At 40.8% G+C, this 23,766-nt stretch overlaps 1 protein-coding gene across 8 annotated transcripts in view; it reads left to right on the forward strand.

The window, feature by feature from the left end:
- The window catches only part of MARK3 (microtubule affinity regulating kinase 3), an 87,063-nt gene that overhangs the window by 52,670 nt on the left and 10,627 nt on the right, over window positions 1–23,766 (forward strand). For 5 of the 8 annotated variants that reach the window (XM_024757820.1, XM_024757806.1, XM_024757837.1 and 2 more), the window contains exons 5-13: window positions 145–215; window positions 4,311–4,367; window positions 6,914–7,150; window positions 7,310–7,429; window positions 7,670–7,769; window positions 8,086–8,198; window positions 8,693–8,846; window positions 14,255–14,472; window positions 17,411–17,514. In XM_024757820.1, coding sequence (XP_024613588.1) covers window positions 145–215; window positions 4,311–4,367; window positions 6,914–7,150; window positions 7,310–7,429; window positions 7,670–7,769; window positions 8,086–8,198; window positions 8,693–8,846; window positions 14,255–14,472; window positions 17,411–17,514 — 1,174 coding nt within the window. The remainder of the gene's footprint in view (window positions 1–144; window positions 216–4,310; window positions 4,368–6,913; window positions 7,151–7,309; window positions 7,430–7,669; window positions 7,770–8,085; window positions 8,199–8,692; window positions 8,847–14,254; window positions 14,473–17,410; window positions 17,515–23,766) is intronic. The other 3 variants (XM_024757828.1, XM_024757785.1, XM_024757791.1) reach the window with 1 other exon arrangement.

The raw sequence follows: 23,766 nt of genomic DNA on the forward strand, positions 1-23,766 counted from the left end.
AGAGGCCCGCGTACCGCAAAATAAATAAATAAAATTTTAAAAATTAAAATTAGAGCATTGCTAAAAGTGAAACATTTTCAGTTTATGGGAAAGTTAATGCTCAGAAGTAGGACTTCTGCTTACTTTTATTTCTCTCAATTATAGGTGAAGTGTTTGACTATTTGGTTGCACATGGAAGAATGAAGGAAAAAGAAGCAAGAGCTAAATTTAGACAGGTATGGATTGCTGCACCTTTAATTTATTGATTTAATATGTTTTCTTGCTTAAACCCTAAAGCAAACAAGTGTTTGTCTCTATAAATGTCAGAAGGCCCATAGAATGGATCAGGGTTTGGCCATTCAGTTCAACACAACAAAAATACATTAAGTGCTTTCATGCCTAAGGCACTGTGCTAGAGGCAACCATGGGTTCTAGTTCTAGCTTTGTAATTGAAATTTTAGTCCCACTCTTGTGGGGTTTTTTAGTCCCACTCTTAACCTTAGTTTTTTGACAGTTGAGCCTTAAAAAACAAGAGCCTTGCAAACACTTGAGATTGCATTAAAGAAAACCATTCCCAAGTTTTAGCAAGAAGTGGCACAATCCCAAAATTCATTATTAGTTTTGTCTTATATAAGCCAAAAACAAACAGAACTTAACCTGTGAATTAATGGCTCACCTTTTTGCTTGCTTTACCCCATGGCCTTAAAGAGACACTCATTTTAATAAATAGGTTTTAAGCATAAAGGTGACTTAACTCTAATAACAATTACTATTTATTGAATGGTCATTACCTGCTAAATATTGGGATAAGTGTTTTGCCTACATTAATGTAAATCTTGGAGCAGCCTTGTGAGTAGAGAGTGTTATGCCCATTTGCTAAAGATAAGGAAACTGAGGCACAGGAAGACTAAATAATTTGCCCAAAATTTGATGACTGGCAAGTAGGAAACCTGCCACTGAGTCAGAGACAGGTCTAAAATTCTTAATCATTATGATGTGGTCTTACTTAGATTAGGAATCAGCAAACTCTTTCTGTAAAGTGCCAGATAGTAAATATTGTAGGCTTTGTAGGCCATCCAGCCTGTCGCAGCTCTTTAACTGCTGTAGTAGCGCAGAAGCAGCTTAGACAGTATGTGAATAAATGCGCTCATATGACCGTGTCCCAACGATACTTTATTTGCAAAAACAGATGGTGGGCCACATTGAGCCTACAGACCATAATTTACCCACCCCTGATTTAGATAAAGGAAGGAGCAGGTACTTTATTCTAAATTAACGCTGTCCTCCCATAGTTTTAAGTTCTGTATTTAAGTGGCGGTATAGCCTCATTTCTCTCAGAACCTTTAAATGTTTGTTTTATTTACATTTAAGGTTGTTAAAGTAGAAGTATAGATAGGAGTCTTTAAGGGTTTCACAGTATTTAGAAAGGCAAGTTTAACCAATCTTCAAGATTTCTCCTAACAGTTGCCTCTTTTGACTTGCTTAGTCTAGTGTTTACAGTTAACCACTTACAAATAAATTTCTTAACTTTTGCTGTTGCTTAAATTTAATTTGATTTAAAAGTACCAATGGTACTTTGAATTAAAGCCTGTTAAATATCAAAGTTGAAATTGACTTTGGCCATCATTTAAATTCTCTGATCCTCAGTTTTTCTAGCTATAAAAAGAGGAAGTTATACTTGATTAATTCTGAAATCCTCTCCAGTTCTGATATCATTTTATCCTGTGGTCTACGGAAGGAAGCTCAAATTTCTCTTTATTACAAAACAAGTCTGTTTGGCCCTTTCCATAACTGTACTCTTAATTTTTATAAATTGGCCACCTAAAAGTCAAGATTTTCTTGCCTCATAAAACTGAAATTCCTTCCCACTCGGATGAATCTATCTGACTTGCACATGTTTATGCAAATATGATTTATTGACTGTGAGGAAAAGGCTCTTGCCAGCCGGCAGCAGCAGGTTTGAGCCTGGACTTTCTCCAGGGAAGCAGTTCAGTGCTTAGACCTGTCCTCTCTTCTTCCATCTCTGCCCATCCCCCAGGTGGGGGTCTGACTTGTCAGGGATACTTGGACATTTATCACACATCTTCTTAATTTCCTGCAGAAGTTCTGAAGCATTATTTGAGGGACCTGTTAGTTGGTCCAGGAGAGAGTTTATGCACTTGTACAATTGCTGGCTTGATTCACAGTGCTCACAGTTAATGTAATCTTTTCTCCTGCCATAGTATTTCCGTAAGTCCACTTACTAAGCCTGGAAGGATCAGGCATACTGGTGCTTCCACTTTTCTCTGTTTCTGATTGCCATGCCTTCCAAAAGTTTATGTCATTATTACTCTGATGAAATAAAACGTTTTCCTATTTATTACAGAGAGAAAGGTATGCCACACACAAGAGTGTACACTATGCTTGATCTGTTTTCTGTCAGAAATAGGCCCTTCTTTCCATATTCATCAGCAGATGGCTTTCCCTCTTCCCATTTCCTTCCCCACTCTCATCCTTGTTACTGTTTATGCTGTTTTAATTTATGCTGGCTGAGCTCTCATTCTTTTCAAAGAGAGGGAAGCGATTCCTGGCTCCGTCTTCTTTCCTCAGCTCTTTCTGGGTGGGTTACTGGTCTTGCTGCCTCTGTTCTTTCATGTGTTGCTGGAAGTGAATTAGGCGTGCATTCTTATTTCACCTGGGAAACATCTGGGTTGTCAGCCTTCTTTGGAAATAACTGCTTTTACCTTAAAAGCAGAAAGCAAAAAAGCAATAATTGAAAGTTGAGTACTTTCAGGTTATTGTGGCATCAGGTTAGCTTTGAGCTGTGTGGAGGTAAAAGAAGAGAAATTCTCTTTGAGAAAGGGTAGGACATTGTCAAATCTGGTTCGGAAGCAGAATTTGAAAATAACCTATGAGAGAAATCTCAATATGGGGGCTGGGTTGCGGGGAACAGGGAAAATTTGATCAGGCAGAAGTAAGATAAAATTTACCTATGTCCTTCCTAGGCAATAAACCTGTTACTTTGAGGGAAACAAATCTATCGCTATTTCACTTTCCCAGTTTTCATGCTGACAATATAGAACGGCGTAATTGTTAACAGATGCTCTTAAAACTGATACTTTGGCATTGGAATTTGTGTACCTTTAGTTGATTATGAGTGGGCTGGTCTTCTGCATATGCACTTCATAAAGTATGAAGTTGCTTAGTGAAGCCTTGATTTTGGCATCATTCCCACCCTAACCCCAGCCCAACTTATCCTTGCTGCTTATTCTGAACCAAAATGGCGACCAATAGAACAGCCCTCTCTGAGTTTTTGTGTCCAGTGCAGTTACATGCATGTTGCTTACAACAAAGTTGATGATGATTTGGAGAAACAAGCAGTATTTTCATTATAACACCAGTTTTGTAGATGTGTAATCATATATATTTAAATACACATATGTAATACCAAAGTAGAGACTAGAGACAAATGCACCAGAATAACAGAAGATGTCATCTCTATTTGCTGGTTTTAAAAGCATATTCTTGTATGTACTTTTCTGTATTTCCTAAAGTTTTTATAATAAGGATATAAAAGTTTTATAATTAGACAAGGAGACTTAAAAATTGCTAGTAAGTGTGAAATTTCAGTAGAGCAGTTATTTAACAGTGCCAATCAGGGAATTCCCTGGCAGTCCTGTGTTTGGGACTCTGCACTTTCACTGCTGAGGGCCCAGATTCAATCCCTGCTTGGGGAACTAAGATCCCACAAGCTGCACAGCACAGCCAAAAAAATAATAATAATAACAGCGCTAATCCCAGGAGTAGTCAAAAGTTGACTAAATGAAAGCATATCATTTGCTGAGAGTAGGAGGGATTCTTACTGATAAAGCACATAATAGTTTCCATAGTTTGTAGTTCACATACACTACAACATTCATCCTTCCATTTTAAGGAAGAGGAAACTGGTCCTCAGAGAAGTGAAGTCATTTTTGCTGTTCTTGAACCTGCATTAGCCAAAAGGAAGAGAGTGTCGTAGGGACTGGCTGGGGAGAACCAACCTGGATAAGCACCCAGCACGGATAGTCCGTAACTGCCGGCTTGGTTTTGAGTTGACAACGTGGGCATGCAGAAGTTGCACCAGAGCCTTCTGATTCGGGGCAGGGCTCAAGAAGAGACTTCCTAGTTAAAATTAGAAAGAAGAGAAGAACAGCCTCACTTAGCTCTTCTTGCACTCACTCTCAATCTCTCCAAATTGAAAAGTTCAAAGCATGAGAAGGTTATATTTAGAGGTCCACACAGACATTGAAGTGAGTGCTCACTGAGCAGTCTGCACCAGCGACGACTAATAACCTTGCGTGTCTCCTGTCCAGATAGTGTCTGCAGTCCAGTACTGCCACCAAAAGCGGATCGTCCACAGAGACCTCAAGGTGAGTCATAGTGCCCTTACTATTGTACACTTTCCTTGTGTGTGCTCAGTTCTCCCCGTGCTCGTGACACAAAGGAGGCATAGATTAGACTGTGTTATTAAATTAAAAAAAAATCCTAAGATACATTTTACATTTCAGTTAAGGCAGCTCATAGTTGGTCTCTGGAGAAGAATCATCCTACCACCAAACAGATGGGGGCCTCCAGAAATGCACGCTCTCACCTGCACAGTGTCCTCAGTGCTGCCTGGCATCCTTTTCTGTTTTTCTAGTCAGCATTCTCTCCTGTTAACAGCAGCGTTATTTAAATGAGACCTACTTCACGGTTCTCCACCTCTGCCCACACTCCTGGCATAGGGTAAGGTTTCCTATTTCACAGAGAAAATAGAAACACCAGGCAGAGACTCCTTTCCCAGCTGCACCTGCATCCACCCATAACCCTTCAGGATTTCCCTCTTGTTACAGGACAGTGGGGTGCCTCTGCTGTCCCTCCCTCTGTGTTCTGGGTCCTGTGTCCCTCCAGAGGCTGCTTCACTCTCTTTCCTCCCATCTCTCCCTTCTTCGTCTGCCCTCTCTCTCTGCTGGCGTGTCACTAGCAGCATGTATAAAAACATGCTCAAGTTTATACCCTCTTTTACCAAAAAACCTCCCCACCCCGATTCCCCTTCCTGGTACACCCTTTTTTTCCTCTTCACCTTCACAGCTGTATTTCTCTAAACATTGTTTAGATTCTCTCTTAACTTGATATTCACTTATTCTCTCTCCTCACATAACTGTTATCAGTTTGCTTGTTCTCTGTTCACCCACCCTTGCTGCATTCACATCCACTCCAGTAGCTGCAGTGGCCACGTATATGCTGATGACCCCCAGATCCATTCCTGCAGCCAGAGCTCTCTTCTAGGATTTAGTGTCCAGCTGACAAAAGGACACCTTCACATCAGCATCCCTCAGGTAGCTTGGGTTCAGCAAGTTCAACACCTAAACTCTTCCTTCCTAAACTTGAATTTTTATTTCTCATTGTGGTGACTGTCCTTCAGGTGCCTCTCTCTCCGTTACCCTGCCGTCCACTCAGACCCCAGGTCTTTTTGCTGCTGTTTCCTGAGTATCACTTGAGTTCACTCTTTTCTGTCCCCACTCACACTCTCCTAGTCCAGACCACCAGCATATCTCGTACCTGATTACTGCACTAGCCTCTTGCCTGGTCTTCCCTGCTTCCAATTTTGCCTCTTTCTTCCATGTCTGTTTCCTACATTGTAACCAGAATGGTCCTTTAAAAACACAAATAAGATGGTCGTTTCCCGGGCTTCCCTGGTGGCTCAGTGGTTGAGAGTACGCCTGCCGATGCAGGGGACACGGGTTCGTGCCCCGGTCCAGGAAGATCCCACATGCCGCGGAGCGGCTGGGCCCGTGAGCCATGGCCGCTGAGCCTGCGCGTCCGGAGCCTGTGCTCCGCAACGGGAGAGGCCACAACAGTGAGAGGCCCGCGGATTGTCATTTCCCGCTTGAATGACTTTTTCAGTGGCTTCCTGTTGCCCTTAGGTTACAAACCCAAACTTCTTGACTACAAGTCACTTGGCTGGCCCTTTGTAATTCAGACATGGCCACATCCCCAGCTGTGTCTCTCTGCATCTCTCTACCACACACTGCCTTTCAGTTTCTTGAGAAAAACGTGTTCTGTCTCAGCAGGGTTTTCACACTGTTTATTCTGCTTGAAATACCTCCGGTTAACACGCCCACTACTATCAACTAATCTTCCAGGCAGCGGTTTTAGTTTCACCCCCTCTAGGAAGCCGTACCATACCTTTCAGTGCTGGGCCCATGACTCCCCACTTCTCTGTCACAGCAGTTAGGACCAAGAGTGTAGCTGCTTATTTTTCTAAATTGTCAGCTTTTTGAGGGCAGGACCCTGTCTGTCTATATATCCAGACACTAATACAACACCTGGTGTGTAATTGCCACATGGTAAATGTTTGTTGAAACAAGTGGAAAAGACTGTGATCTCTATCTTGAATGCAGTTTAGGATGCTCCCTCCTCAATGATAGCCATTATGCAGCTTACTTAGCAGTGTTTATGAAATGTGGCTCTCCACCTAAAGCAAGTATCTATTTTTTAAAAGCCCCTTATTCTTAAAAAGCTCTTTAAAGATTTTATTCATCGTGGACATTTGCTATATAATTAGTGCTAGAATCAGTCTTTACAGTCGGGCCTCCATATCCCGGGTTCTGCATCTGTGGCTAAGGAGGGCTGGCTGTACTATACTGTTTTGTATGACGATGGATTATGGTATCCACAGGGGGTCCTAGAACCAGTCCCCTAAGAAGACTGAGGGATGACTACACCTCATATCTGTTACCGGTTATTAATGCTGAAAGATGAGGAATTCTGATTTAGCTCCTATTTTTTTTTCTCTAGAAAGAATGTTCTCTTATTCATTAGGATATATTAACTTTACATCATTACAAAAAGCTTTTGTGAAATGCCTGATTCTATCACAGTTCTGATTCTATTTTGGTTAAATTTCATTTTTGTCTTGGTGTTTTCCCTCTAGGCTGAAAATCTATTGTTAGATGCTGATATGAACATTAAAATAGCTGACTTTGGTTTTAGCAATGAATTTACTGTTGGCAGTAAACTGGATACGTTTTGTGGCAGTCCTCCGTATGCAGCCCCAGAGCTCTTCCAGGGCAAGAAATACGATGGGCCGGAAGTGGACGTGTGGAGCCTCGGCGTCATTCTTTACACTCTAGTCAGCGGGTCACTCCCCTTTGATGGACAGAACCTAAAGGTATAAGAAGTGGTTGCATCCACGTTCTTCAGAAAGCTAAAAGGATTTTATAAAATGATAAGAGTTAATGTGTTACTGTTGTTTCAGTGGGGTTCTTTGAGTTCTTTTTTAACCTAAAAGTTGACTCACTAGTTTTCTTTCCTCTCTACCTCCCCAAAGGAACTGAGAGAGAGAGTATTAAGAGGGAAATACAGAATCCCTTTCTACATGTCCACAGACTGTGAAAACCTTCTCAAACGTTTCCTGGTGCTAAATCCAATAAAACGAGGCACTCTAGAGGTAATCTCATAAGTGGAAATAAGGAACAACTTTGGAGCGTCTTTAAAGTATTTTTAGAACTTTGCTTGGTTTGTATGACGTATTGAATACTATCCTGGGGTTTTTTAAGTAACATTGAGACATTTTTTAAAAGTTATCCTTTGAGCCATAATCGATGAAATGTTGAAAATAAACTTTCCTAAGTATTGTGATTATCAGAATGTTTCATTTTATGCTGCTAATGAACAGTTCACCTTTCAGCAAATCATGAAGGACAGGTGGATCAATGCAGGGCATGAGGAAGATGAACTAAAACCATTTGTTGAACCAGAACTGGACATCTCAGACCAGAAAAGAATAGGTAATTATTCTGTGCCTGCATGTTGGTGTGTGTACAAGTAACATATTTCTGTTTTGATTCATATGTGTATGCCTAAAATGGGGATAATGGGAAGTTAAGTATAAGTTACATGAATCAGCTTATATGTTTTGTCATATTTAGAACTTATCTGCAGTTTCCTGTAATAGCACTCAGTAACTCGGAAATAAGCCAACTGCCCGTTTATGTTAGAAAATGTGTGATCTTTTGGGTCAAATAAAGGAAATTATTTTACCCTGTAACATAATGATTTCTTAACCAAATGAAACACATAAACTATATTATACCCTTCTTTTAGATATTATGGTGGGAATGGGATATTCACAAGACGAAATTCAAGAATCTCTTAGTAAGATGAAATATGATGAAATCACAGCTACATACTTGTTGTTGGGGAGAAAATCTTCAGAGGTAAGAATAATCAGATAAAAACCTACAATATCCTTTTTGTGAATTATTAGCTCATGTAAACTTAGTTTTTTTTTTAGTGTGTATAACATTTGATAATATTTTTTAATTTACCTTCAAATAACTTATCTAAGTCCTATGACTATTATGAGATGCTATTTTAACTTTAAGATAACCTTTAATAATTTGGCTTCCATTAGGTTAACCTATAGTCATTAGTAGTTTTTAAATAATGTAAAGTATCAGATGAAATAAATAGACCGTTTTAAGTTTTTTGAAAAAGCCTGGAAAGAAGAACATAAATATTTATCCTCGTGTGAGTTTTTCCAGCAGTCAGAAAAATCCTTTTGCCTGAGTTTAGGGTTGTCATCTTGGTACACTGATTCTTCTCTCTCAGTGAACTACTTATGAGAGGTTTGTGTATTGTAAGTTTAGTTTCATAATAAACCATTTGGGCTCGTGTTGTGGTTTGCTCTGTTTTTCTCATTTTCTCTTAGCTGGATGCTAGTGATTCCAGTTCTAGCAGCAATCTTTCACTTGCTAAGGTTAGGCCAAGCAGTGACCTCAACAACAGTACTGGCCAGTCTCCTCACCACAAAGTCCAGAGAAGTGTTTCTTCAAGCCAGAAGCAGAGGCGGTACAGCGACCATGGTAAGTTTGAGACCATTCCAGTGTGTTCTCTCAGAGTCTCCCATTAACCAAGAGGCCTCCTAACACTGGGAAGCATCCTTTTGCTTATGGACTACTGGGGTTGGATTTGCTTGATTTCCCTTCTTGACATTTCTTTCAAAGCAGTCCTGCAGGTTCTGGCATATTTATCCCAAGGCTCTGATCTCCTTGGTACACTCAGTAAGCTGTGGTTTTTTTGTTGTTGTTCGTTTTTTTAATTAATTAATTTATTTATGGCTGCATTGGGTCTTTGTTGTTGCACGCGGGCTTTGTCTAGTTGCATCGAGTGGGGGCTTCTCTTTGTTGCGGAGCACGGGCTCTAGGAGCACGAGCTTCTGTAGTTGTGGCTCGCAGGCTGTAGGGCACAGGCTCAGTACTTAACGGCGCACGGGTTTAGTTGCTCCGCAGCATGTGGGATCTTTCCAGAAACCATGTCCGCTGCATTGGCAGGGGGGCTCTTAACCACTGCGCCACCGGGGAAGCCCCTCAGTAGGCTTTTATTGGGTAAGGCCTGGCTGGGTAGAAGCCTGAGCCACATGTGACCGTTGAGCACTTGAACTGTGGAAATGATTTTCAGTTTTGTCTCAGTTAAATTTATAAAGCCCTGTGCAGCCAGTGGCTACCACATTGGACAGCACAGCTCTGGAAAATGTATAGTATCCCAGTTTTGCCTTAATTGGTTTAAATTTTTGGCCTGTGTCTTTCTCAGCCACGCTCTAGCTGTTGTTGTGTCTAACCACCCTCACTCTTAAGGCTTTCACCATAGAGTGAGTATTCATGAGACTTAAGACCCTAAAGGACATGCTTACCACACCTGACAGTTACTCTACCTTCAGGCCAGCCCCGTTTGTCGGAATCCAGAGACTCTAGTAGGTGTGTGCTTATTCACGTATTATTATTTCCTTTAATTCCAGCGTGCAGGAACCGAATTTATGTTGGCCTGGTCCTAACTTTTAAAAATACATCCTCACATGGAACACCCGTTCATCTCTTTGTTCAGTTCATTTCCCTTCTCTGGACTTTGTCCACCTCCATTCTTTCACCTTGAGATGTGGCACTTAGAATTGCAGAGTATTCCAGGTGTCTGTAGCTTTGGTTTTGTACCGAAAGTGATGACACTTGGGTTTCCATTTCTCTCCCTGCTGCTGCTGCCTCTCTCTGTAGTTTGGGCCAAAGCAGCACATTGGACTGACACTGTCAGTAAACTGTCTATATGTCTGCTATTTTCTATGGTGTAACTGAGAGCTCAGAACCTGTCTGATGCCAGGATTTGTGCAGGTGGCATTTGTAAACCAAGTGTTGATCTGGGTCTCTGTCTCTCGTGTTCATATTAGTTGCTTACAAGGAGGGGTTTTCCGTGTACTGCAGAGCAATTAGCAAAATGCCTACGTGTTGCTCTAAATCAGCCAGTTTAAAGGGAATTGTTCCTAGATCCTGGAAGAAACCTGGTGGTGGAGTTTTCTCATGTCCCTTTCCCCAGCTCAGAAAATTTTAGAGATAAAAAGAGGTCACCAAACCCCCATATTAGCAATAAGGAAATAGGGCAAGAGAGCTCACCAGGTCTTCTGAGGTTAAATAGAAGTGGGAACGCCTGAGACAGACCCAGGATTCCTGGCCCCTGGTCCTATGGCTGTGTCCACTAACCCGCCCATTACCTCTTATAGTAGTGCTTTTATAATAATAACCATCTTTCTTTCTTGGAGCCTCTGATATTAAAAAGAAGTTCACAAAAGAATATTTCCAGAAATTCTGTATATAGAAAATCACTGACCCAATTCCACATTCTTTGAGGATGAAGATAGTGGTCAGCAAAAAAAAAAGATTTGATTATGCCTCTGGCACTGTTCATTTAAGTGCTGAAAATGAGATAGGTTCCAAATAATGAAATCTAGTAAAGCACATCCACTTGGTACCAAGTGAAGGCAGACAAGCCTGTAGACAAACCAACTTTTAGCTTGCCCTCCCACCCCATCTCATCTCTCCTCTTGTTCCCTACCTCTGGATGCCAATGATTTTTATCTGCCTGCTTCTGTAAAATCATAACTTAATTTTTATTTGTGTTTCTTAATTTCGGTCCCATGTATGAACCCCCCTGTATGTATGTACATTTTTTTCTAGGAAGGGTGATCTTCATCAGATTTTCAAGGGGTTCTTTTATTTAAAAAAAGAAAAAGAAAAGAGAGTGAAGAATCACTGTTCTGTATTGGGGAGGTTGGTAGTGATCAGGAAAAAAAATAAATTTGCAGCCATTTCTCACATCTTATACAAGGTTGGATTCCAATTGGAATAAAGGTGTAAATATAAAAAAAAGAAACTGGGACTTCCCTGGTGGTCCAGCAGTAAAGAATCTGCCTTCCAGTGCAGGGGACTCGGGTTTGATCCCTGGTCTGGGAACTAAGATCCCACACGCTGCAGGGCAACTAAGCCCGCATGCTACAACAACTGAGCCCACGTGCCTCAACTAGAGTGCGCTTGTGCCTGCGTGCCAACGTGCTCTGCAGCCCGCACGCCGCAACAAAAGATCCTGCATGCTGTAACGAAGATCCCACGAGCCACAACTAAGACCCAATGCAGCCTAAAATAAAATACAAAATATATTAATTAATTAAATAAAAATTATTTTTTAAAAAATCATATTTTGGGGAATTCCCCGGCAGTCCAGTGGTTAATTAGGACTCTAGGCACTTTCACTGTCGTGGCCTGGGTTCACTCCCTGGTCAGGGAACTAAGATCCTGCAAGCTGTGCGGTATGGCCCAAAAATAAAAAAAGAAGAAGAAGAATCACATTTTTGCGTGATATATCCACACTACGGAGCACTACTCAGCAATAAAAAGGAACAAATTGGGCTTCCCTGGTGGCGCAGTGGTTGAGAGTCCGCCTGCCGATGCAGGGGACGCGGGTTCGTGCCCCGGTCCGGGAGGATCCCACATGCTGCGGAGCAGCTGGGCCCGTGAGCCATGGCCGCTGAGCCTGCGCGTCCAGAGCCTGTGCTCCGCAACGGGAGAGGCCACAGCAGAGAGAGGCCTGCGTACCGCATATTGATAAATACAACAATTTGGATGGATCTTAAGGGAATTATGCTGAGTGGGGGGAGACAATCTCAAAAGGTTACATTGACTCCATTCACATAACATTCTTGAAATGACAGAATTACAGAGATGAGAACAGACTGGCGGTTGCCAGGATTTAGGGAAGGGACTTGAGGTGGAAGATAGGTGGCTGTGGCTGTGTTAGGGTCGCCCACAAGGTCCTTGAGATAGAACTGTTCTTCGTCTTGACTGGTGGTGATCCCATGAATCTGCACATGTGATAAAAGTGTGTAGAGCTGAATACACATGCACATAACACACAGTGCAAGTAAAACAGGAGAAGTCTGAATGAATGAGGTCAGCGGGTTGTATCAATAGCTGTTCCGTGCACAGTCTCAAATCCTAAAATGAAAAAAATCTTTTAATTTTCTAAATAACAATAATAAATGTTTCAGAGCAAATTGGTAGTAACCCTAAAGATTCAGAATGTCATTAGATGTATCATGATATTGAGAGGAAAGAGAAGTATTAAGGGTAGTATCACGCTATGCTTGGTTGATTCTTTGTTTTATATGTTAAAATTGCCAAACTGAGAACTTGATTGTTCTCCCATAAATCAAATCTTTGTTTACTTTTAATTCCGTTCCAAATAGAATTACCATTATTTATTTATTTACCACACCACGCAGCTTGTGGGATCTTAGCTCCCCAACCAGGGATCGCACCTGGGCCCTCAGCAGTGAAAGCACAGGGTCCTAACGACTGGACCACCAGGGAATTCCCTAGATTTACCATTTGGATTTTTGTCCTAGAAGTAGCTTTTCTGTACCCCACCCCATCCATTTTTTTTTAATAATTTATTTTTCTGTTGAAGTATAGTTGATTTACAGTGTTGTCTTAATTTCTGTTGTACAGCAGAGTGACTCAGTTATACACATATATACATTCTTTTTCATATTCTTTTCCATTATGGTTTATCTCAGGATATTGAATATAATTCCCTGTACTATACAGTGAGACCTGGTTGTTTATCCATTCTATATGTAATAGTTTGCATCTCCTAACCCCAAGCTCCCAGTCCCTCCCTCCCCTTCCCTCTTCCTCCTCCCATCCATCTTTTAATAGACCTAAAATATAAAGGCTTTTCTACCATAAATGATTAGCATTTGGTGCTGTTCCTTAAGATTACCACTGGACGTCATATATAATGAATATACTAGTTATCTCGTTCATTTCCATAATTCTTTGAACTCTGAATGTCCTGTGTCATCAGAGTCTCTAGGTGATTTACTGCAGGACATCAGTTAATTGCCCACCTGGGGTGTCCCTAGGCATCCTCCTTCTGGGAGGGGGTCTGACCGGGAACATCCACCCATGTCCTCCCTGTCACTTCCATGAGAAACATGCTTTCTTTTGCTTATACTGCCTCTCCTTGTCTACTCAAATTCCTGTTTACCTAGAAGATTATGAGTGCTTTAAAAAAGATGCAAGGTAAAACTTCAAAAGAAAGAGCCTGTAAATCTGTACTGTTCTTTTCCAAAAGGTGACGGCATCTCTTATACAAAAAGGATGAAATTCACTCAGATGTATAGATACCAGGTGAACCAGTTCATTTTGCATGATGTGTAGGCATCAAGTTAGTTTGATTATTTATCTGTCCAGTAACACCCCATAAACATGTTTCAGAAAGACAACTATATAAGCTTATTAGTTTAAAAAAAAAAAAAACTTTAAAAAAGTAGAATGTTAGGGACTAATAAGTGAAATTTTAATATTGAATTCAGGGCTTCCCTGGTGGTACAGTAGTTAAGAATCTGCCTGCAAAAAGGAATAAAAAACAACAACAACAACAAAAAAGAATCTGCCTGCCAATGCAGGGGACACGGGTTTGGGAAGATCCCACATGCCACAGAGCAACTAAGCCCATGCGGCACAAGTACTGAGCCTGCGCTCCAGAGCTCGTGAGCCACAACTACTGAAGTCCGTGCACCTAGAGGCCGTACTGCACAGCAAGACAAGCCACCGCAATGAGAAGCCCACACACCGCAACGAAGAGCAGCCCCCGCTCGCCACAACTAGAGAAAGCCCACGTGCAGCAATGACGAGTCAACACAGCCAAAAATAAATAAATTTTTTTTTTTTTTAAAAAGTGGTTAGGTAATTTAAAAAAATAAAATAAAATTGAATTCATTGCATAGGGAAGACATTATACATGAATGGGAAGCATCTTAGAAGATTTTTACTGTCTTGTATTCTCTTAGATGAATAGAAATCTTGGGTCATCTTATAAAGTGTTCATTTTCACGGGATAAAACATAAAACTATATTCTGACTTTTAAAAAGTGAACTCTGTATTTTAGCTGGACCAGCTATTCCTTCAGTTGTGGCGTATCCGAAAAGGAGTCAGACCAGCACTGCAGACGGCGACCTCAGAGAAGATGGAGTTCCCTCCCGGAAACCAGGCGGCAGTGCTGCTGGAGGAAAGGGAGTTGCTCCAGCCAGTCCCATGCTTGGGAGTGCAAGTAATCCCAACAAGGCAGATATTCCTGAACGCAAGAAGAGCTCCACCGTCCCTGGTGTAAGTATTGTCGGACTAGGGCAGGCTAGGGTTGTAGGACTGAGATGATAAGACACTTTGCTCCTGGGTGTTCATCTGCCTACAAAGCCCTACCCACTGGGCCGCCGGGCACAGTCTCAGCCTGTAAGGAGCACTTGCTCTGTTGCGCGTGTTTCTTGTTGAGCCGTATCCCACTGGATGAGTGATCAGATCCTTTAGGTCAAGGGCTGTTTTTAGTTATTCCATAAACATCTGCTAAACTTCAGACTGTATCAGGTGCTGAGATATGGAAAGACGTCATAATCTAACAGAGGAAATGAATAAGACCAAATGGGGCCAGTGCAGACAGGTGATGGCGAACAGCAACCTGATGGAGTCTGTACAGGGCACTGTGAGCTCTGACTGCCAGGGATTTGGTGTTTGCCCTGCATCTCAAAGGGCTCTACTGATACAGAGTGTTGACTGAGTCCTTACCATGTGCCAGGGACCATGCTGAATGCTTTTTCATGCATGAGCTAAATGTTAAGGTGAAGAAATTGAAGAAAAGTTAGGTAATTGTCTAAAATTATACTGCTAAACCGAATCCGTCTCTTAATCCCTGCCCTGAACAAAATCTCCCTAGGAAGTAGGTAGTATTTGTTAAATTGAATCTGTTCAGTTTCAGCAACTTCTTTGTGGGTTGAAATGTGTCCTCTCTGACCTAGCATAGTGATTATTATTCTTAGCACTCCAAAAGTAATTCTTTTAATGATTTGATGTTTGTATTTATTGTGAAATGGTCTCTAATTAACATCCGTCACCATACACAGTTACAGAATTTTTTTCTTGTGATGTGAACTTCTTAGGTTTACCCTCTGGGCAGCTTCCAAATATGCACTACAGTATTGTTCACTAGAGTCACCATGCTGCACATTGCATCCCCAGGACTTACTTATTTTATAACTGGAAGACTCAAAAAGTAATTTTAAAAGGAATTTTCAGAGAATGAACAATTTTAAGGATATTCTGTAACCACATTTTCCCCTAAAAGTTAGCGGTGACAAAGCCTTTCCTCTACCCTAAAGAAACCCCAAACTGAGGATCCCACATGGAATCTGTGCTGCTCCCTTTGGCCATTTCTTGGGGAGGGGCTTGTAAAGGAACCCAGAAGGTTTTGTGTGTTCCATCCTTTGACATTGTGCTTTATCAGAGTAAACGCTGTGTGGAAAGGTTTTTTATTTGGCTTCCTAATGCAGTAAAATTGGATCGTCATTCCATAGCCCTGCAATTTAAATGCAGCCTCTAATTTTTGTTGACAGTTACCAGAAGAAGAAAAAGACTTTGTTCCCTGCCTTCATAACTTCCATTCCTTCACTCTATTCATCTGCACACCCCCCTTTTGAAAGTATATCCCAAGCATTATTAGCCACTCATATATGATTATTTATAAAGGAAAGAAGTGTGTTGTTATAATTTTCTCCCACTTGTCTTCTGCTTCCCTATACATGATCTGCTCATGTTGTATTAAAGGTGGCTGCTTTTATCTTTGTTTTAAAATTGTTACCTGATAAAAGTTTTTACTTGTGACTTCTGTTCCTTGCTTTTTAATTTTGAAAGTATTAGCTTTTTACAAATTGATGTGAAATTCACATGACATGTAATTAGCCATTTGAAGCGCACTGTTCAGTGGCACGTGTGGCACATTCCCAGTGTTGTGCAGCCTCTGCCTGTCTCTAGTTCAGAACACCCTGTGCTCGTTAAGCAGTCACTCTCTCCAGTGCTCTCTTCCCCAGCCCCCGGCAACCAGTAATCTGCTTTCTCTCCCAGTAGGTTTGCCTATTCTGGAGATTTCATGTAAATGGACTTATACAAGCCTCTTGTGTCTGCCTTGTTTCACTCACCGTAATATTTTCATGGTTCATCCAAGTTGTTGGGTGAACTCACTCCTTTTTATATGCCACAGTTTACCTTCTTATTCGTTCATGGACATTTAGATTGCTCCTATCTTTTGGTTATTATAAATAATGTTGCTGTAAGCATTTGTGTACAAGTTTGTGTACCGCACCTGCCGTATTTGAGTCTCTGTTTCTCCACATCCTTGCCAATACTTGTTATTTTCTGTTTTTTTTTAATTATAGCTATCCTGGTGTGTGTGAAGTGGTTCCTCATTGTGGTTTTGATTTGCGTTTCCTAAATGACCAGTGATGTTCAGCATCTTTTCATGTGTTTATTGGCCATTTGTATGCCTTCTTTGGAAAAATGTCTATTCAAGTCCTTTGCCCATTTTTAAATTGGGTTGTTTGTCATCTTGTGGTTGAGTTGTAAGGGTTCGTTATATATTCTGGATATTAAACCTTTACCAAATACAGGATTTGCAAATATTTTCTCCTATTCTGTAGGTTCTCTTTTCACATCCTTGATCGTGTTCTTTGATGCACAAAAGTTTCTAATTTTGATAAAGTCCAGTTTATTTTTTTCTTTTTGTTACTCATATTTTTGTGTGTGTGTCTTATCTGAATCTCTCGTCAAATCCAAGGTCATGTAGATTTACCCGTTTTTTTCTAATAGTTTTACAGTTTTAACCCTAATTTTTATTTTATTTGTATATTTACCTTATATTTATAATCCTTGCTTTTTAATTTTTTACTTTGAAAGTATTACCTTTTAAAAATAGTGGATCTCTCTGTCTGCTTTGTTTTAAATAATCCATGAGTTATTACTCTGTAGATTATTATAGCCAGCTTTTCAGAGTCACTTTACCATAGCCATTTTTCATTATTGCAGAGACATTGGAGGCTAGGAAGGAGGGTGGAGGCTGCTGCCTTCATCCTCTTCTCTGATCTAGTGGCCAGTACTGTTGATATTTTAGTGTAGGTTTATTTAAAGAGTATTCACGTTTATTTAAATTAGGTGGGGGTTTTTTCCTATTGTACTATACTTACTAAATAGTTTAAGACCAAAATGCCCTTTTTTTTAATAGAGTAATACAGCATCTGGTGGAATGACGCGGCGGAATACTTATGTTTGCAGTGAAAGAACTACAGCTGATAGACATTCAGTAATTCATAATGGCAAAGAAAACAGGTATGAAATTTTACCTGTTTGCAAGAAAATTTGTTTTTCCCAAGAGAAATGGAAGAATGATATTTGCTTCTCAGTTTTTATAATCAAAATTCAAATACTAGTGGTAAGTATTCGCTAATGGTAAGTTAAATTCGAACGCAGAGTTTTAGTGAGATCCTAGAATTCCAAATTCCTCTCATTGTCCAGAGCTTATCCTCCTGGCCAGCTGTGTATGATGATTGGAAGGGTTGAGTTAAAGCAGGGAGCTTTCCCAGAGGAAATAGATGGTAAGCTATGGTTTAATTGTAGAATTATGAACAGGGAAATGGAGATTATTTTGTGCACATGAATAACTTGAACCAGGGCTGGAAGGGGGAAGGGTGAGGACCTGAGACGGGGAGCCACACCTCAGGAAGATGTGCAGCACCTGATGGGGCGGGTGAGCCTTCAGTCATAGGTCAGCAGTGTGTCAGAGGAGCATGGCGGACAAGTAGTAACACAGTCTTCACCTTAAAAGAGACACACTGAGTATCCCAGAGAAATGGAGAGTGCAATCTTCTGAATGATTTTAATCTGGTAGAGAGGCAGTCATACACTGGATAAGCATGATTTAAAATACTAACAAAGTAATATATCAGTAAGGAGTTAGATCATGCAAACAATTTTCTTGGGGTTTCAAAATAAGAAATAGAGTCAGAAAAGTGGGATTAAGTACATCCAGAAACCATGGAGTAGAGCTAAGTTTGGGCAGAGGGAAAAGTGGGTGGGAGGAGTTGGATTGGTAGAGTAGTGAAATATATTGTATATAGAACAAATTTCCCAAATGGGCATGATTTTCCTTCTTTCTTTTTGGAAAAGTAGTATAAAACTAAATTCAAAATGGTGAGATATGGTCAAAGTGAGCAGATAAAGTTCTGGAGTAGAAATCCATAAAATAAATTCACATCATCTTTCATTGTCCCCTGGCCTCTCTGAACATTGCTTGGTCATATCACATTCTCATGTGTAGCATCAAAATTGTTTTTCCTCTTTTTCTGACATTTACTTTCTGAAATTGCATTATAAGATTTCTGTTTCCTTTAGATCTCATCAGTCAAATGAAATGTTTGATCAGTAACTTCTGTAACAACCTAAGCAAAAATTCTATCCTCTTTAATCCTTAAAACCAGACTATTTTATCATTCCCCTCTTCCACAGACCACTTATGTTTGAATTGACATGAAGGTCAAAGCTTACTATGTGAGATTACATTCATTTTTCAGTGAATTTTTAGAAATATTTACATCCTGATATTCTGATTCCTATGTGTGTGCTTGTTTTAACATTGTCTTTTTCCTATGATTAAGAACTATTAATAATTTGAGTAGAGCAGCTGGGCTAGATAGCTTATAAATTAGTGATTGGTATATTTATTTTTTAACAGTGGTCTATTCTTTGGTAAGTTTTCTTTTCTTACCGTTACTTTGTCAAATCTATCGAATTTCTTCTAGTTTGAAGTGATTGAATAGGAGATATCAGTAGAAGACTTAGAAGTTTCTTTCTTCTTTTTTTTTTTTTGGCCTCATGGGATCTTAGTTCCCTGACCAGGGATTGAACCTGGGTTCCCCACAGTGAAAGTGCTGAGTCCGAACCACTGGACCGCCAGGGAGTTCCCAAAAGTTTCTAATATGTTATGGATATTAGTCTATAGAACTAGAAAAATGCTGTTTCATGACCTTTATTTTTACAGATTCTTCTAAATTGTTGAATTATTCTATCAGATTCCTTTTGAACTTTAGAATATACAATTCTCTGAGGTACAGAGTCAGACTTTTATTTAAAAGGCTGTTAAGACCAAGATCTAGGTCTGCTCCCTTGATTTGTGTTTCTGTGTGTGCATCTACTCCTCTAATTCTCCTTCCCTACAGTTACTCAGTTCACTCTTTGGAAATAGTTTTAGGAATACTCTGATTCTTTGGAGTCATTACCTGTCTGTGTTCTACCTGCAGACACCTTCCTCAGTGGGGCTGCCCCCTCCTTATACCAACCTGGGCCATATGGCATCTGTTAGCATCAGCTCTTTAAATGCTTTGCTTCTGAAAGTGTTGTCTTTATATTCAGTCAGACAGAGCCTCCAACCACACAAGCTGGGGCCCATGATTTTCATAATATCTGGATTTTCTTTTTCTGTCTTACAAATGAATTGAAAAATTGTGGGAAAATATTGGAGGTTTGAGTGCCAAACTGGTGGTCATATTTTTTACTTCCAGTTAAGGAAGGCATTAAATGTGACAACTTTCTCACCCTTAAAATAGATGCTTGAGTCATAAATTATGCACTGAGCCTTCTCTGTGTGCAGATGACTTCTTTAGCAGATCGTTGCTTTTTCCTCTCCCATATATATCTTATTCCTTGACTACAATACTAGTAAGGTACCGGATGCCTGGATCTATGTTAACTTCTGAAAGAAGGACATTAATTCCCATTTTAGCCTTCAATATGTTGGACTTTTTTCTTATACATGTGAGTGTTTTTACAGAATTCCAACAAGAGAATGATTGTGGCTGATGAAAACTAAATGAGCAAAGAAGGTTTTATCACATTTAACACATGTATCTTTGGGTTATATTTTTAATTTTGCTTTTGCCCAATCACTGAGTATGCTTTGAGTCAGCAACCAATTTCATATCAGAATGTTCTGATATAGGATAGATGTCATATCAAACAAATTGAAAATACCTTTCCTTTAATAACAGTAAGTGGATTAGAATTTTAAAAAATTATCAGGCATAGATATAAAACCAGAAGATTAACAGGAACGTCACACGATTTGAATTTTAAGAAATCATACTATTTCTGTAAGTTAAGGTTTAAAAAATGATTTTTCCTTGTACCCAGAACTACTAAAAATATAACGCAGTTACTGTTTTGTTTATGTAGATTCTTGTGGGGTGGTCTATGAACTATAACCATCATTTGTGCCACTTTTCTGGGGGAGAAATTTTGTCCAGTTTGATGCAGCCCATTGTGATGTTGGGATTGTATGTTGTAAATAGAATTTTTGTGAGTTTGTACAGACTTGACATTCGGCAAACATTTATTGAGTTTACAGTTTCCTAAATTGAGGTGCTAGGCCTACTTTAGAAGTCAAAAAAACCACATCTGTTTTGTTGCTTGCTTTGTGGAACTCGTAATGTGACATGATTAAATTTCTAAAGAAATAATTCATTTAATTGCCTTTAAGATTTTGTAAAAATTTAATAATTTGTAATGAATATATCAATTTACACTTCCTTTTTAAGAAGGTCTCTGACTCTAAGGAGGGTCAGTTTTTTGTTGTAAAGTGTCTGTCCACACAGTCTTGCCTTCACTGTCCAGCCAGGGAGCAATGGCCTCACGGGGGATAGACTGAGCATCTCCCTGCTCTGGATAAGGAAAGCCATTTCCTTATCCAGGGTCTTTGGGACCATTTATATTCTCCAGGGAAGATGCCAAATAACCCCTGCCTCCTCTTCTTCCCCTGCTTTTTTTTTTAATGCATCTATTGATCTTAGCTCCTAATTTGGGCAAGAGAACATCAGCAGCTGGGCAGGGGCATAAAGTGTGTTTGACGACTCTTGACCTGCTCGGAACAGGTAATAGAGCACAAAAGACAGTTGTATTTATCTGTAACTTATTAAAGTAAAATTATATGTGTCTATGTGTATGTATGTCTGTATGTGCATATTGGAAACAACAAAGCATTTCTTCAGATAGTTGAATCACTTAGGACTCTCTGTGTTGCAGGTGACAGAAACCCAGTCCAAACAAGTTTAAATTAAAAAGGGCATCTATGAATTCCTATAACTTAAAAAAGTCCAGGGATAGAGTCAGGGTTCATCTCATAGTTCTGCTTCTTCTGCAGGATTTCCTTGATGGGCTCAGCAGCATCCGCCCTGACATCTTCCCACACTCAGCTCTGCTCAAGCAGAAGCCCTGGGGCTGTCTTCTGGGGCCCTGTTGGTCTGGCTCTGGCCATGTGCCCATCTCTTAATCCGTCACCGGCCAGGGTAGCTGGGAAAGTCTGGGGTGGAGTCAACGACATCGAGAGACCAAAAACCTATTTCTACCAAAACAGAATTCAGGTGTTTTTGCCAAAGGAAAGGACTGTGAAAAACACAAAAGTGAATCTATGTTTAATCTTTATAAGCCACTCCCCCAAGTGAGAGGGCAGGATTGTCAAACAGAAACGCAGGGACAAGCAGATCTTCTTGAGCAGTTTATTACAAAGACCTGTCTCCTTCATATTGGGACTGTTAGAATTCCAGTGGCTCATTTCATTAATGTACCTTTTCAGTTAGGAGACCCCGGGGACACGGTGAAATTGCAGGCCGTGCTTCCAGGGCGCATGAGCAGACAGGAGTCACTGCGGTACAGTGTGGTGTGCGGTAGCAGGTGCCTGCACTGAGTACATAGAGCGGAATGAGTCACTCCTGATGGGAGAGGGCACCGGTGGAGCCTTCGCGGAGGGGATGACCTCTGGGTTGAATTTTGATGAAAACAGAAAGATGCCAGCTCTCCAGACACGGAGAATAGCTCCTGCAAGAGTTCTTTGACCTGGTGCACGACCAAGCGACCGCACATCATCAGGTGGGCCCGGAAGTCTAGTCCCAGGAGGCAGCAGTGAAAGGCCAAGCCTGGCGAGGTGGCAGGGCCGAGCTGTGGCACCTGAGGGTGCTACTTGGATGCCAGCGGAGTTTGGACTTCATCCTGAAGACGCGGTGTGCTTTTGCATGGTTAAAAGCAGATGAGTGACAGCGTCAGGCTTGCGCTTTAGAAAGTTCACAGCTGTACGGTGGACAGATTGGAAAGTGTGAAATTGGAGACCGGTAAAGACAGATGACTTAGGATTGGGCCTGAGGGAGAGGTGAAGCGCTGCACGAAGACCCTCAGAGTAGAGGTGGGGAGGCCCGGCTCGTTGAGGTGCTGTCAGGAAGTTGGCACCAACAAGATGTCCCAGTTGCTCTGGATGTGGGGCATGAGGGAAAGAACCTGATGTTTCTAGGTTTCAGGCTTTGAAAGGATTTCTGTAGAAAGTCACGGAAAGAGTATGGTCAGAATTCTAAATCCCTGATTATATTTTGAAGGAAAGAAACTGCCCCTTTGAAATTCCAAGGACATGATGACTGAGCTGGAATTAAGGATGGGGAAACTCCCTTAGGTAGTTTTGTCCCATAGCTGTCTGTGCCAGGTGAAACTGCAGACATGTAGCCACTTCTGTTACTCTTTTTCTGTCTGTAAACAGTTAATTCGCTCTTATTAGTTTTCCCACCTTGAAAAATGGGGCTCTGTTGACCCCTTAGGAATTCTGAGTGTTGTTTATAAAGAAGTGAAAGTGCTTTGAGTAGGAAGGTTTTAACAGGATACTTTTTTTAAATAAATTTATTTATTTTATTTTTGGCTGCATTGGGTCTTCATTGCTGCGCACGGGCTTTCTCTAGTTGCAGCGAGCAGGGGCTACTCTTTGTTTGTGCAGTGCGTGGGCTTCTCACTGTGGTGCCTTCTCTTGTTGCAGAGCACGGGCTCTGGGCGCTTGAGCTTCAGTAGTTTGTGGCGCGGGGGCTCAGTAGTTGTGGCTCGCGGGCTCTAGAGCGCAGGCTCAGTAGCTGTGACGCACGGGCTTAGTTGCTCCGCGGCATGTGGGATCTTCCCGGACCAGGGCTGGAAACCCGTGTCCTCTGCATTGGCAGGCGGATTCCTAACCACTAGCGCCACTAGGGAAGCCCAACATAGGATACTTTGATAAATACAAACAACATAGGATATTTAAACAACATAGGATACTTTGATAAATAGAACTAGTTACTGCTATACCTGTGATTTTACTAGTCCATTTAAAATATGACAGTGTGCTTTGGGAACAGGTCAAGAGCATAGTGGGCTCATATTATAGATTCACTTTGATATGAATGGAGGCATCTCTTTTAGGGTAGGCTTAATTTTATACATAGCTCGGAAGAGGTCGTCCCTCTCACGTAGATATTCAAACATGTATGGTGTTATTTTATTTTCTTTAAAGCTAATAAACTTTTTAAATTGCTGTTTTAAAAAAAGCAGATACAGATTAGCAGTTGCTCCAGAATCCCCAAAACAGGTTTAAGAGATTTTTGTTCCTTGACAAAGATGAGATGGTTTGGGGAGGAAGGTTATATGCTTTGAACAAGAGTTGCTCTTTTTGTCACTAGTCCGTCATACTGTTGTTTCTGCCTCTGCCTGAACCCAAACCCCCTCCCAGCCTGATGGAAATGTTCGCTT

Source organism: Neophocaena asiaeorientalis, unplaced genomic scaffold, assembly GCF_003031525.2.
Source record: "Neophocaena asiaeorientalis asiaeorientalis breed wild unplaced genomic scaffold, Neophocaena_asiaeorientalis_V1.1 scaffold476, whole genome shotgun sequence".
Lineage (NCBI taxonomy): Eukaryota > Metazoa > Chordata > Mammalia > Artiodactyla > Phocoenidae > Neophocaena > Neophocaena asiaeorientalis.